Source organism: Sylvia atricapilla, chromosome 25 (assembly GCF_009819655.1).
Source record: "Sylvia atricapilla isolate bSylAtr1 chromosome 25, bSylAtr1.pri, whole genome shotgun sequence".
Classification (NCBI taxonomy): domain Eukaryota; kingdom Metazoa; phylum Chordata; class Aves; order Passeriformes; family Sylviidae; genus Sylvia; species Sylvia atricapilla.
Genome location: NC_089164.1, coordinates 3,457,230 through 3,473,138, shown reverse-complemented (window position 1 = coordinate 3,473,138; position 15,909 = coordinate 3,457,230). Strand labels below are relative to the sequence as shown.

The window sequence follows — 15,909 nt, the reverse complement described above, 5'->3', positions numbered from 1 at the left end:
GTGTGGCTGTTCACCATCCCAGGGACTTTGCCTCAGGCTGCTGCATCCCTCACTGAGCTCCCAGAGGGGTGGTGGGAGGTTGTGGCACTGGAGCAGGGTGGTGTAGGGGGATGCCAAGTGCTGGCCATGATGTGCATGGGAACTCAGCAGCAGCAAAGCTGATGCTGACCCAAAGGTCTACAGAACCTGCAGATCCTGGTCCTGGCCCTGCATGGATGGGTGTTCCCCTGTTCCTTCAGGTGTTCCCCCAAAGTTATAAATCAGGTTGTGATGCTTTGAGTCATGGTGACAGTTGTCAGATCTGACACCACCCCGGCACACAGCTGGGAACCAGCACCCAACAGTACAGACCATCCATCAAACACCATCTCCTTCCCCTAAAAACGCTCAGAACATGAAGCATCCACCGGCATCAATCACATCATTGAAACTTTCCCAGCCTTTTGCCAGGAATCTCACTTTGGGGGGAATTTTATTTCCTATTTCTTTTTCCTTCTGCGCTCTCAAACTCAAGACCACGAACAACATGTATGAGGCACTGAATGCACCTCTGGCCCTTTCCCACTCACACATGTAGAGCATCTTTTTTTCCTATCTTTTTTCTTTTATCCCATTCAGTATCTTCAAAGGTCTCTAACTTTGGAAAGATTACACGGCAGCAAAAGTACAAAAGGAAACATTATCAGTTTTCCACTCTGTAAGTTTTCCAAAGCTAGAGTAATTCTGAAAGGTTACAGGATTATAGAAAAAAAAAAAAAAAAAAAAAAAAAAAGTGTGTGGGAAGAGTGAATAAATACCCTCCTGGGCATCCCAGGAGCCATCTCAGGATTGGCAAAGATCCCAGTTTTAGAATGCTGAAATTTTGGCTTCTCAGTATCCTTCAGAAATGATGTAGTGAATTAAAGGAAAACCCACTGAAAAACTCAATTTTTAGAATTTTTGTCAACACAAGCAGCATTTTCCCATGCAAAGGGAAGGTTTTCCTGGTTTTCCTGCAGGAGAATTTTCTCCATCCAAAAAGCTGCCTGTGGCCTCGCTGCAGGTGCTCTGAGTTGCTGCCACCATGTGTGAGGATTCATCTTCGAGACAAGTGAAGACTTTTTTTTACTAAATAAAAAAAAAAATCCTTACTGATGTTCCTGTCCCTATTTGTTCTCAGTAGCTCCTCGCTGGGAACTCCTCTCTGCTTGCCTCCCTACTCCAGAGGACCTGCTCCATTCAAGGTCCCAAATCCAGGTGGGATTTCTCGAGGGTTTGCCAGTCCCTGCAGACCTTTACCCCTACAGGCCCTCCACCTCTTCCTTCCACAAAAAATCCAAAAAATTGCTGTTTTTCCACCCTAAACTGCCTGAAATAAGCCCAACCCAGGCAGTGGAGATGGGCACATCGTGCCTCAAATCCCCGGCACTGGGGAATTCTGCACCCGGCTGGGAATTTGGTTCTGATGAAGATGTTGAGTCTCGCTGGTGACCGCAGGTCTCTCCCGCGGTGTCCCCGCTCCCTGCCCAGTCCCATGTCCCTGTCCCACCTCTCTGGGGCCGATCAGGGCTCCTCAGAAGGCAGCAGCATCCCCGGCGCGGCCATCGCCGGGGGCTGCGGCGAAGGGCAGGAGGTTGCGGCGCTCGCCCCGCGCCTCGGGCCATGTTTTTTATTCCGTTGTGGGTGGGATTTTCCAGCGCTGGCTGTTGGGCCCCGTTCCGCTCCAGCTGCAGCTTTATTCTCCATTTCAAAGGCAGCGGAGGCAGACGGTTTCAACGCCACTGCCATTTCGAGCGTGCCAAAAGCGGGGGGACCGCCACCTCCCCGGGACCGGCGCGCACCCACCGGGAGCCCGAGGGGCTTTGGCCGAGGGAGGCGGTGGCAGAGCCACGGGCACCAGGGCACCATCTCCGTGCCCTGCGGCGTCACACCCGACAGCGACTAGGGGCATAATATACGAGCAACAGCTCGTATATTTTTAGAGCCTGGATTGAGGCTCTTTCCTCACTTCCCTATTTTGTTTTTAAAAATATAATAATAAAAGATGGCTTTAGCCGTAGGTCAGAAGTCCCTATACGTTTGAGGAGGGGGGAGGTGAGACAGGACAGCAAAACCTGGCCTGAAAAATCCTAAACAAACAAACCCACCATCCTTTTCCTCCCTCTCCTGCAAGCGCTTCAGCTTTTTCTACAAATTAATTTTATTCTTTGTTTTTATATAGGCATATATATTAACAGCCTGTCTGTATGGGGATGTGTGTGTAGCTGTTGGCAGACATGTGGAGTTTCCACTCGGCCTTAATGCCAAATTAAAGCTTTATAACTTCAGTAGCTCCTTTTACCAGGGTATTAATAACCACCTCAGACACTGTGGTGCAGTTTATTAATCATTTGTTCGTCCAGGGAGCTCACAAGGGCCACTCGTGCTGCACCACAGCAGGACAGGCTCAGGGCATGGCCACGGGCAGTGGCAGCCCCTGGGAGGGGATATGAGCCAGGAGAGGGGAGGAGGATGCTCTGCAAGGCAGCCTTCTGTAAATTGGCTGAGGAAGTGTCATCTGCATTCAGAGATCCTGATTCAGGTGCTGGGTGATGTTTCGCTGCCAGGATGGGAGTGCCAGTGGTGCCTGGGCAGGTAACTGTGCTCAGGATGGCTCAGAGGGAGTGTTTACATCTCACCATGCCATGGAGACCCCTGAACCAGCCCAGCGCCCTGCACATCCACCCAGCTGTCCCAAAAGCAGGTGGGACACAGGAGATGCAGCCCCAGGGCTTGGCCCTGTGGAATGATGGAGTACAGAAGGAGGAGGAACCACAAGTCACAGGGAGGACCTGCGGCCATTCCCAGTCTGGTGACCCAATGTCCAGACCCTGCTCTGTAACCCTCACCATGAGTTTTGCTTTCCCAAAGCTCTCAATGACCCAAGAAAGAGCTTTTTTATCCCACTCACTTATGCTTCCCACCCCCATGAGGGCAGAGCCAGGCTGAGCTGTCCATCCTCTGCGGCAGTCCCGGTCATCCTGATGGATCCCAGTTCCACCACCATTCCCTGGGTAAGAAATGTTCCCTCCACCTCCATCCCACCTCCTTGTGCCAACCCTGGTCACTTCAACCCAATTCCATCAGCACTTCCCCACAGAGGGTTTGATGCTCCACACCAGCAGCGTGTCCATCTCCCCATGAAATTGCCATTGCTGCTGTTGTTCCTTTGGCTTATCAAACTGACCTAGCCTTGCCTCAAAAAAATGTGTTTGTTTGTTGCTCTGGGAGCAACAATCTCAAGATCTCCAGCAGGGACACAGCCTCTCCAAAACACAGCCGGGCATCCTCTAGTGCTGCCAGACAGAGCAAACTTTATTTGCCATCCCAGGCTTCTCCTAAAGTTTCTCGGCGAACTTAGAATTTTGAAAGTGAAGGTTAAGGTCAATCATGCATACTTTTTTCCTAAACTGAGTACTCTGGTGTGGCTGTCTGCGAAGGAAAAACAAATGTATATAAAAATAAAAGAAAAGAACCCCCAACTCCTGAGCAGTTTGGAGAGAGCAATACATCGGCACTGGAAGATTCAAGGTGTCTGAATATTTATACTCCAGTTGGCAGTTACAAAAAAACTCTTCTTCCCTTCTTCCCACCCCCCCCCTCCCCTTTTTTAATCTCGGTACAGGCACGTTAGACGCCCTCAGTCAAAGATCTCCTTTGAACTGTGTATGTGAAATGTTTACAGTTTTACATTTCATATTTCAGCGGGGTGGAGGGGACAGGCACAACAGTCGTACACTGTGAATGCTGGAGAGGTAGGAAGGCAGAGGCCAAGGGGGAGGAGGTTTGGCGGCAGTGGGAGGGGAATCAAACAGCATCTCCACGCTGCAATTGGAAAATTTTAGACTCCTTAAAAAAAACACAGAAAAATAATCCCTGGTGGTGTAGGCTTTGCAGGTGCATCCCACCACATCAGCCCCTGACGTGGGACAGTGGCTGTGGCCCCAGGCAGCCACACAGCACCAGCCAGGAGGGCTGGTGTCAACCATGAACCCTGGAGTGACCAGTGGGCTGGGCTGAGGCTGTCATCCCACCCAGGACCCTGAACTGGAGTCGTGGGAATGCCAGGGGCTGCAAAATGGGGTGCTGGGGTCCCCCAGGGAGATGCTGCCTCTCCCTCCTGGCCCCACACCACAGCATCATCTGAGGGGATGTGCAATCAGTTGCAGGGAAAAGTGGCAAATCCTGGGATGTGTTCCCAGGGATGAGGGTGCTGCCAGAGGGGCTGGCACTGACTGAGGATGGTGCAAAGCTGCCAGTCCCTGTGCTCTGTCCTTCCAGCATTCAGGTAGACAGCATGTAAGGGGACTGCTCCACTGAGGGCAGCAGCTCAGGACACACTCTTCTGGCTGGAAGGCTGTGAGATGGACTGACAGACAAGAGGTTGGGACTGGGAGTGACATTATCTATCCAAAACCCAGAGGAGTGGTGGGCACAGCAATGTGTGGGCAGCCTGGCCTGGGGACTGCAGGGAGTCCAGAGAGTCCATCCCTGATGTGAATGCATGTCAGGAGCCTCCTTATGGTTATTTAGATTTATATTGTCAGTTTTCCTCTCAAGAGCTTCCCTAGCCCTAAGCTGACTCCACAGCCAGCCAGGTCCACTGGCAGACACCCTCCAGGCCCAGCAGCCAGCTCTCTAAATCCTTCCTTCCCCAGAAACTAAACTTTCCAAGGGTAATTCAGTACAAGAAATGAGCCAGCAATCCCGACAAATGACACAATGATATCCCATCAAGACAAGACCATCTGATGGGAGAGGAGCCCTTTCCAGGCCGTGACAGTCACCTGGCAAGGGTGGCTGTCCCTCAAAAGGGCCAAGGTTTCGGGGTGATGTGTGCCCCATCCTTGAGGTGTCACCTGGCACACATGCCTGATGCTTTTGAGATATATGCTCCTAAAACATGTCCCTGACACACAGAGTAGGTTCAAAGAGCTCAGTGACAGTCAGAAAACCCAGGATACAGCAGGTTCTGAGGAAAGGCACATGTTGTACCTGCCATCAGTCATGCCCCAGTGATGCCCGTGAGTTTGGCTTCATCCAAAAAGGACCAGCACCAGGCCCACCCCTGCCCAGAGTCCTTGCAGCCCCATAGGCACCAACCTTTGCCTCTCTGCAGAGGCAGAGAGCTGGGACCTCCCCATCCCCATCCCACAGAACCAGTCAGCTGCAGCCTCAGGGACCAATTGTCCAGCACAGCCCCCCTGGCTGGTGAGCAGGCAGACACCGGGAGCAGCCAGCGCTGTCCCAGGCACGGCGGGCGATGCACCCCGGCACAGGATTGAGCTCACCTCTCTCCACCCCCACTCCACCCCTCTCCTTCCCCGAAGGGATCTGTCAAGTCTCTGCACGATGGAATTTCACTTTGCTATTTTAATGCAATTCTGGCTCAGGCTTAAATGGAACTGGAAACCAAAAGGCCTTAATAAATAAATATTATGATAAGAAATGAAAGCAATGCATACACTCAAGATAATTTGAGGGGGGATAAAAACCTAAGCATTCCTTTCTGTGCCTAAATCATAAAGCTTTATGTGAAGCTGGACGCCTTCTCACCAAACCTTTGCCCTGGAAAATCTCTCCTGCTTGCCCAGGCTGCCCTCCGGAGAAGTCGCCTATTGTTTTAGAAACACTTTGAGCCAGATAAGACAATAGCCTTGAAATTCCTTCTAACTTTGTCAGTGACAGGGCTCGGGCGACCATGCGCGTGGCTGGAATCCTCCTACAAGAGATCTTTTTCATTATATCCTGCGCTCCGAGATTTCATTCACACGCTATTTAATCTCGCCGTACGCACAAACACGCAGCTGCCACAACAGCACAGCCGGAGCCGGGCTGGAGGGACCTTACTATGGAAAGGAAAAGAGAAAACCCGACAGATTGTACAGATAGTGGTGAATTAAGGAGAAAACCCCCTTTGAGACAGCCAACAGGACCATGTATAGGGCTGTGTGTGCTCGTGTGGGCGCGCGCACTCCCGCGCGTGTGTATAGAAAAAAAAAAGCTGAGCTAAATATAGAGGTGCTATAGAAAAGCCAAGGTATAGATAGACCATACATAAAGCTCCGTGTGTACGTCTGGGAAGGGGAGGCTCTGGCTCAATACGGGAGTTGTGAAACAGAAAAGCCCGAAGTTGATAAGGATGGGACATACCTCTCCTTCCACGAGATAGGGAAAGAGCTCCCTTAATTTTCAGGCTTAGCTGTGCTCGGCTACCCGAAGTTTCCTGCTGCCCACACCCCTGCAGCCAACATCTGAGATTCCCCCGTGCCGATGTGAAGTCCCCGAGCACAGATGCAGCCTCCCGGCGTTATCAACACCCGCTCCGCCATCCCTGCCCTCCAACCCAGCCTGGAGCAGTCTCCTCGCCCACACTGCTGCCGTGGTAGCCCCATCTCACAGACACAAAACCCAAGAGAGCCCCCCAAGCCCCTCCAAAAAGCCACATTTTGCCTGTGGTGGATGCAGACTTGTTTGCCCACCCTAATTTTCTGCCCCTGCACCCCCTGCCTTGAGATAAAGAGCCCAAACCAAAAAAACCTGAAGTCTAAGAAGCGCAACTCATTAAAGAGTTTACAAACCCAACCCCAGTTCCAAGGCAGTAGGCGAGAATATCTGCAAGCGACATTTAAAATCCCCTCCACTGTTTGTTGTTACTGCTGCTGCCTTCTCCAGCCTGCACTTAAACCCCAGCTCTAACGAGGAGATCCGGCTGCCCAATTCGCACATCAAACAGCAAACCTTCGAGCAGGGAAGATTTTCTCTTACCTTGACTGGCTTTATTTGCCAGCGTGTTTCCAGAGTGGAGGAGAAAGAAAAGGATGGAAAATCCAGCAATCTGCAAAGCTCCCATTGCAATCCCAGTCTGCAAGGGAGGAGCGGGGGCAAGAAGGGGGATTTCTAGTGCTTTAAAGGAAACAAGGGGCTGAGCATGCGAAGGAAAATCAAGGGGAGGAAGGGGCTCTCTCCTTGCGGTGTGTGAGACAGAGGGAGGGAAGGGAACTGAACTGATGGAAAAAGCTGCTCTGGGTTCAGTTTGGGGCTCTTGGTGTTGCTGAAGAGGAGAGAGCGAGGGAGGGAGACCCAGGGCAGTTGGAGGAAAGTGGACTCTATCGCCCTCTCTCTGGCGGCTGCTCTGATCCCTTCTCCTCTTTTTTTTTTTTTTTTTTTTTTTTTCTCCCTTAAATAATCCCAGCCAATTCCAGTTTTGCAAGAGCAGCAGCAGCAGGAGCAGGAGCAGCAGCAGCAGTGCTGGAGGGGGGAAGCAGGCGCCTTGCCCTGGTGCTGGGGACCTGGGAAAGGGGAGTGGAAAGGAGAGCCCCATCCAAGCAACGCCCTTTTTCTCTCTCCCAGCCTTTCTTTCTTTCTTTCTATTTGGCTTTGGTTACTCCTTCACGGCTCCCCCCCTCGCACCCCCAAGGCTGGGCTTTGCCTGCAGGAATTTACAGTCTGCGCTGAAGGAGAAGGGCCAGTAGCCATGGAGACTGCTTCCCTGGGAGCAGGGAGGTCAGGCGGAGACCATGGGCGATCAATGCATCAATGCAAAGCCCCCCGCAACCCCCAGACCCACCCCGCACCTCGCAGCCCCTCGGCCAGCCAAGGGCTTGGGGTGGTGGCAAGGGGAGGGGGGCCAGGGGGAGGCCTGTGGCATGGGAAAAGGCAAGGGGTGGAAAAGAAAAGGAGAAGGAAAAATACATATATATAATTTAAAAACCCGAGAGTTTGCAGATGGCACTACCTGGCTGGGCTTGGTGGCTGCGGGAGAATCTCGGGGTGCTGGGTAGGGGGAAACAGGGCCAGAGAGCAGCTCTGCTCTCTGAGAGGTGGGAGGAGGACTGGAAGTAAGGGTGGAGGGGGAAGAAAAAGACCTTTCTGAAATATTCAGGGTTTTTTTTGTTTGCTTGCGGGACCTTCTCACAGCCCTGGAGCTGGGGGCACCCCAGGGAGGCAGGGGGACCCCTGCCTCACCCTCTGACGGTCCTTGTGCTGGGAGCTGCTGGCATCATCTCTCTTCCGGGGTGTTCCAGCTCCCTGAGCCAGGAGAGGCACTGCCAGCCAGGAAACTGCACTGGGAGATAAGGCTGGAGCCAGGAGTAGGATAGGGAGGAAGGTGTGCAGTGATTCCACCTGTCCAGGGACAGGGTCATCCTGCCCATGGGCTCCTGCCCAGCCCACTGTGCTGCCTCTACACCTTCCTGAACCCCCTTTTGTCCTAATAACTCCTAAAGATATGACAAAGGGGGCTGGAGGCAATGGGAAATGTCCAGCTAAGCCAAAGCATCCACGGCAGAGAGGAGGGACTGCAGCTGGACAGGAGAATGCTGAGGACTCCCTGGGTCTTTCCCTACAAAAACAGCCCCTCCCTGGGCTGCCCTCATGGGACAGGGACCTTCCCTTTGGGAAGGGGTTTGCAGGAGCACACCAGTAACCCAAACCCATCCCTGGCACAGCCAGGCTCCATGGCAGCTGGTAAGGGGCAAAGGTGTGTGAATGATCCTTAAAGCTGTAAAAAAATGTTGTACATAAAAATATGAATGTGGAGGTGTTGTCCATAGGATGTGTTGGGAGAGGACCACGACCCACCAGTGGGAATGTGCTGTCCCACTGGGCACAGCCATCGGAGGAAGCCAGCTCCACTCTGTGCCAGGAACTCCTTCACACAAAAGCTCCTTCCCTGAGGTGTTGAGCAGGATGGGACTCTGGTCATTGCAGCCCACATCCTGATCTGAAGACATCACCAGTGGGGTGCCATCACCCTCCTGTGAATGTCAGATCAGCAGGTGTGTCACTGCTTTTCCTTTTGGGCTGGAATTTGCTGCAGAAATACAAAGTCTCTTATGGCAGAGACTCCTAAGAGCAGAGTCAGAATGGAAACTCTGCTCTGGGTTACGCTGGCGGATCTCTGTGCCCAGCTACCGCACCTCACACCCCATCCTGTGATCCTTTATCATCATAACCAGAGGAAAACTAAACAGTTCTCCTTTCTTCCCCCTCTAACCTATCTTCTAAATCTGGAGACCGATCTCACGGCACGAGGGACAAGACCTTCAGCAATGCTGATTTATAACTGAGCTTCTAAATTGCAGGTTTATGCATTAGTATAAACACCCATAAACCAGCCTTAAATACACAGGACCGTGTGTAATTAAAACGCCAAAACACGGAGCAGCCACGTGACAGCACAGGGGGAATGAACAAACTCCTCACTCGCACCCAGACCGCCCCAGAGGGGACAGGTCTCTGGCCAAGTGCTCCCAGTTAAACCAGTACCTTGGGTCATGCCACAGGAGCCAAGGGGCTGACCCCCGTCTCACTCCTCCAACAGGGTTACAAAGTTCCACAGCAAAGCAGTGGGGTTGGAGTGAACTGCTGATGTCCAGGAATTCCCAAAAAAGCTATGTAATCTTGCTTTCTTCCCAAAGCCGAGTGGCCAAAGGGCCCGTGATGGTGTCAGGGCTGTGCATGCCTTGGTGCCTCTCCAAGCACAGGGCTGTCCCCCAAGGGGAAAGCCGGGCAGATGGGGATTCCCAACATCACACAGGGAGTGTGGAGGGAGTGCCACGAACCACACTGAAATCACCTGCAGGACAAGCCAGCTTTCTGGCCCAGTGGCTCCTCACCAGCTCCTGTTGCTGCCTCATAGGGCTGGCATGGATCCGTGCCCGGGAGCTGTCTCCAAAACCCTTCACAGGCATTGGGACAACCCTGCCAGCCCAAGCCTTGTGTGTTATGTGTGTGTGTGTGTGTGGCGGGGAAGGAGGTGGCAGGACTCTCCTCCCTGCTGCCTCCACTCCCCGTTGTGCACTTCTGGGCAAAATCCATTTGCTTTGGCTTCATGTAGGGCCAGAAGATTCGGCCCATTGTGCTGCGGCGCTGAAGAGCCGGCGAGGAATTGTCAGCCATGCTGAAACGGTTACATGGGGAGTCATGAAAATTTACTGCACCACTCTCCGGTCCCTCGCCAAGAAATAAAAGCAAAAGATCACAACAGGCATTTTTTTAATTTGAAGCAAAATTAAAAAAAGAACGGATCTGCACTCAGAAAACAACAACCACATCCACAGATCAAAGCAGCTGTTCTCCTCTCATTCGGGGTTTTAAGAGGTTTCTGCAGCTACAGAGATGTTTACACAGGGAGAGAGATACATACATTGTGCTGTCTTGATGCGGCCTCTCCCCCCTTCATCTGGCAAAACATTCCCTGGGAGGCGATATGAGGTCATTCCTAGCCCCTGCCTTGTTTTCCTCAAGCTGCAAGGCTGCGGGGCAAGAGGCAATTCAGTTCCCATTAGCACACACACATTTGCACTTGGAACCCTCCCATGTACATTTTGCCTGGGGGGAGCTCGGGATGGACAGGGAACCAGCCCTTTGCCAGCTTGTTCCCAGAGGGAATTCCAGCAGCCGGAGCTGCCCCGAGGGCCAGCGGCTTTGGCAAAGCCCCTGGGAAGGGACATGGAGCCGGGAGGTGGGCTGGCATCTTCTGCAGACCAGCATCTTCTGCAGACCAGCCGTAATGTTTCTGTGGCTTCCACCACTTTTACGACGAGAGGGGCTGAACGGCTCTGGGGAGCACTAATGGACTGTAAAAGGCTTTTTCCCCTCTGCCTCCTTGGCTCCAGCCCAATTCCGAGCGGCAGTGAGCCCCACTCCGGTGCTTGCGCAGGGACGGAGGCCGTGGGAACGCGCCAGGGCAGGCTCTGCCTTCACCTCTTGGCATCAGCACCTTGGTCCTGCTGCTCCGTGGGCAGCACCCGCCTTGGCAGGCAGATGGATTCTGGCTGTGAGCCAGCCTGCACTGTCTGTGCAAATGATAAAAGCCCCCGAGATGATTCTCCCCATCTCTAGCATGGATTTAATGCCATGTGCTAGGAACGAGCTGCATCTTCAGCTGTGTGTGCTTGTGTGATGACGAGCCAAAAGCAGTTTCTGAGGCTGCACAAGAAGCTGCTGAGAAGCAAAAGTCCCCAAGGCCCTTAGGGCTTGCAGAAGCAGCTATTGAACCAGCCAGGGATACTGAAGGCAGAAGAATGAACCAAACTTCTCTTTCCCTCCAGTCCAAGAGAACTATAGGGTCAGTGCTGCCAGTCCAGAGCAGGACCCCCCCTCTTTGTTGGACCCAGCAGTTGAGGGGATGGATGCTGGCATCCCGACCCTGAACACTGGAAGGTGCTGGCTCGAGAAAACAGCAGCCCAGACATTTCAATGCCCCAGCGAGGGCTGTGGTCTACAACTTGGAACAGAATAGACTATTTTTAAAAACCGAGAGGAAAACACAGTATTCCCAGTAACACGCCAACAGCCCAGGCTCACGCGGCTCAGCCGGTCCCCAACACTCATCCCTCATTTCCCCAGCCTACAGCTGGATCCAGATGCCTCCAAGGTGGGTAAAAAAGCACCAGGTCCCACTAAATGACAGCCTAGCACCTTGTGACACCTTTTTTCCAGAGTCATGGAGCTTCCCAAAAGGCTGTCTGCGAAAGCCCTTGTTTGTAATTCCCAGTTTGCAGCAGGAGAAGGTGACACACACTGAGGTGAAGTGACTTACCCCAGCGTCACCGGGAAGGTCGATGGCAACGCCAGGAATAGCCCCGTTCCCAGTTAACCACTAACCACACTTATCCCAGAATAAGGGTCCCTTTTTCCAGCTGGATTTATAACAGCTTTCCAAGTGACATAAGGTCTTACAGAAATAGGCAGGCTTTTATTCCAGAATAATTACTGGGAGATCAGACTGGAGCGTGTATAATTACACTGGTGTCGCTGCTGCCGGTGAGTCGGACCCTGTGCCACTGGGAGACAGCTTTTATCTCATCCTACTTTTCCACGAGCACATGTACGTCAGCTGGGAGATCATCAGGATGTGGGTGGAGAAGGAAGGGGCTTTGGGTAGGAAGGAAAGTGGTATATCACTCTCTACAGCTCTGTTAATCACATTTCCCATAGAAGATTATAAAAGGTCTTCAGCTACTGAAGTCAAAAGGAGTCTTTTGGGCTGTGCTGGGTCACATCCCAGATGGAGTCAGCAATGCTCAGTGCATCTGCTTTGAGTCAGACACAGCTTTGGAGCAGGTGGGTTTTTTAAAATATATTTTATGTCCCACACTGGTAAAATCAAGCTCTGAGTCCAGGTCGAGGCCTGAAACACATTTCTGACAAAAGCTGTGGGAACACATCACAGGAAAACATCCTTTGAAAGTAACCTCATCATTTATCAGGTGTTGATGTGTTTGTGCATAGGCAAGAATGGTGCCTCCAAAAACGGGGCTGTGGGGGGCTCCTCTGCTGCCCACAGCTGTGACAAGGCAGGGGTTAACTGTGACACCACGGGAACTCCAGGACCCAGACACACATGTTTAAAAGTAGCACTTCTCTCCTTAAAATAGTTTATGGATCTTACTTGGGGATAAATCCAACACCCTGGAGCAGAAGGAGACCTATTAATTCCTGAGTTTTTTCACGCCGTAGTAAAGCAGCGGTTTTATTTGCCCGCCTTGTGTAAGATGTCAGTCATTTTCCCACTTGCATTTCCATCTACAGTTTAACAAGGCAGCAGTTTATTTCCAGAAGCCCCGGCCAGACCCCAGCCAACTGCGTCAATATTTTGTTGCTTACACAAATGCCACCATTAAAGTCAATACTGCGTTCCGGGGGAGGCTTTTTCCCTTTCTTTTTTGTTAGATGATGCATGTACAGCTCTGGAAATATGGGAGGGTAAGAGCAGCCTCCCTGAGCGTGTACCTGGTGCAGAGGCACGGGCACACTGCTCAGGGCACTGACCTGACCAAAGGCATTTGCTAATTAATTCATTCTTCCAAGCGACTTAACTGCCTCTTGCCTTTGGAAACCAAGCCAAAACCCGAGCCAAATCCAGAGCCTGTCAGAAAACATGGAGAGACCCTTATTGACTGCAGAACACTCCAGAGGAGGGAGCTGGCTGGTGCCAGCCGCGGAGGGCAGGCGTCCAACTCCAACCGGCCTCTCTGCTCTCCCTCACAGCTCCTTGGTGCCACTTTGGGGACAGGGGAGAGAGGCAGAGCTTGGCTGTGCCAGGGGCTCCCCACCTTCCTCAGCCTCCTCCTACAGCACTGCTCTGGGGTGTCTTGCCTGTGCTGCAGCAGGTCACCATGGGCTGGCCATGGCGGCTGGCTTGTTTGAGGGATGCTCCTGCAGCCCGCAGTCTTGTTGCCTTTGGCACGCTCTCCCAAAAACCCTCAGAGGTTTTCTGGTCCAGCATGAGCTCATCCCTCTGCCCCAGCCTCCCTGGGGCTCTCGGGGCACCCTCAGCACCTCCCTGAATCCGCACCCACCCACACCCCCAAAAGCTGGGGGGTTTTAACCCTACACATGGCTAAAACATGTGATAAAATCCCAAGGGAAACGAGAACCCAAAGAAGAAGGGGCTGACAGCCCAACCAGCCGGGGAAGCCCTGCAGGATCTCCTTCCTAATTCCTGCATCAGACCACTTTTGCATGAGAACAGAGCGGCCTTAGTGTGTCAACAAGCCCTAAACGCCCGAGGGCAGCTGGAAGTGAGATGACATTATTTTTTTTATTTAAAACGGACTTCTTAACCTACAGGAAAGTAAATGTTCTTCTAGGATGGCCAAGAAAACCACACTGGGATTTTCCAAATGGGCATGACTGACTGTTTATGAGCAGAGGCTTCCAAACGCAGGAATAAATGGCTTGCTCTCAGCAGGTTTTCCTTTCTATATTTACCCTCACCTGAAATGAACATTATTGCACACTGCAACACTTATTCCCTCTGATCAGAGGAGCGGGTGAAGAACTAACCAGCCGCAACATGTCAAATAAATTGTTAATCTGGTGTTTGCACGGGCAGGGGGAGGAGGGAGTCCCCTGGGTTTGGGGCAGGCCCCAGGTCCTGCTTACAACTCCCATCCCAGCTCTGCAGGAATGCTTTGCTTGCCTGCTGCTGCTCCTGGCTGCTGAGAGCTGGAGCTGGGCCCTTCGTGGATTTGATGCATTGATCCCAGAGAGGTCTCCAGCACTGTGCCACCCAAGCAATCCTGATCACAGGCAGCTGGTAGAAAGAGGTGGCATCTGGTGCAAGGACCTGCCCAAGGCTGCACAAGAAGACTTTTGAAGGGCAAGAAAGTGCACCTAGATCACAGGTGAAAGTTCAAGCATTAGATAACCCTCTCCAAAGCACTGGGCTTTACCATCCATCTCTAGGTTTCACACTGGGTGTTTCTTGTTTCTCTGCCTGTTCTCAAGGTGGGAAGTCCCTACAGATGCCAAGGGTTGGTGTCTCCCAGGTACAGGCCCCTGCAGGCACAAACTTGTCTGCTGATGCGCAGCTTGGTCACAAAAGGCCTAGAAGTTTCCTTGATAAGGGGCTGGGGGCTGAGCCATTGTGAACCAAACCTCACCATGAGGCTGGTCACTCAGCTGTAAAATCTCTCCTAATCCCAGCCCTGGGGAAAGGAGAGGACAGGGAGATCACCTGCCTCTCCAGGACGTCGCCCACATCACATGGCTCCCTGGGTCACACTCGCACCCATCACCACCTTCAAATCTGGGCTTGACCTCCAATTTACCTTGAAGTTCACTCACTAATTGTGCCATCCACTCTGGCACGCCAGCCAGAAAAGGGGTTCACATCACCCCAGGAAGAACGGGGGGGATTAATCCTCTATGGTACTGGGGGAAGTTGATCAGTCATTAGTGTCTGCAGGTGCCAGGGACGCTTGGATGTCGGCAGCAGGGGTGAAACAGCCTTGTTCTGCTCATAAGGCTTCCAAGTACTCATGCCAGACAGGACCTGGCTTTTTTTTTTCCCAGCTCAAACTTTTCACTTTTGGAAAAGTCTGTCCTTGTCAGAATAGCTGAGCAAACCCTTCCCCAGCCAGCCATTCCAAGAGAATTTGTGTTAATCCAGATTAATGAACATAAAGCAATCTAGATAAAACCGCATTAAGCCAAAAACACCTTTGAACTTTTTTTTTTTGGATCACAATCCCTCCCCGAGCGCTGTGTGTGGTTTGGGCCTCCCTGTACCTTCATCTTCCCCAAAGCAGAGCTCTCCACCGAGCAACAATTAAGTCAAGTCAGCAAATACAAAGATTATCCAGAGCCAGCGGCACCAGCAGCAGCCCAGTGCTTTGCACAGGGAGCCCAAACCCAATTTTGGGTGTGGAGGTGTCCAATGGGGTGAGATGGCACAGGAAGCATCTCCCCAGCTCCATGCACAACTCCCAGTCACAATTCCTGGGCTGTGGCCAGACTGCCCACGTGATCATGAACCAAACCCCTCCAAGCCTCAGTTTACCCAGCACCAACCCATCCCCTAAACACACAGATGACAGATTGGTCTGGAACACCCCAAGACTGGGCACTGCCCACAGGAGGCTGGACAGGACAGGACAAGGGGTGGTTTGCTCCAAGTTGCTGCTCCCCATATCTCAGAGACGTCCACTGTGACTGAGCTGGCAACAGCCAGCTCATGCTCATGGGATGTCTCACAGAAAAGGTCATGCACCACCTGAGGAGTAGGGAATTGACAGATACCACAGCTGCTGGTGAAGCGTGTGGTGTGTTATGGGCACAAACACACCTTGAGTGCCCACACCAGAGCAACACTGCAGCAGGCACTTATCCAGAGGACTCCCAACCAAAAGCAGGAACTACAGCAAACCCGATGCCAAGACATCCTCTCACCTGGACAAGGTGTAAAATACCCCTTCACACGCTTGCTGGGACACTGGGAGCTCTTCAGGATCCAGCTGTCTGCCCACGTATTTGCACCAGCATCCAGCACGGGAACAATCCAAACCTTGTCTGGCGCCCAGGAGCTCCTGCAAAAATAGCTTTCCTGGCGGACTGGGCAGAGGAAAACTCCAAGTCTTCCCCTGCTCTCCCCTCCAC

General features: G+C 52.4%; 1 protein-coding gene across 2 annotated transcripts in view; it reads right to left on the bottom strand.

Annotated features, from left to right (window-relative positions):
* The window catches only part of SCUBE3 (signal peptide, CUB domain and EGF like domain containing 3), a 31,248-nt gene extending 23,342 nt beyond the window's left edge, over positions 1 to 7,906 (bottom strand). For both annotated transcript variants that reach the window (XM_066335833.1, XM_066335834.1), the window contains exon 1: positions 6,787 to 7,906. In XM_066335833.1, coding sequence (XP_066191930.1) covers positions 6,787 to 7,342 — 556 coding nt within the window. In that variant the 5' untranslated portion in view covers positions 7,343 to 7,906. The remainder of the gene's footprint in view (positions 1 to 6,786) is intronic.
* Between the last annotated feature and the right edge of the window lie 8,003 nt (positions 7,907 to 15,909).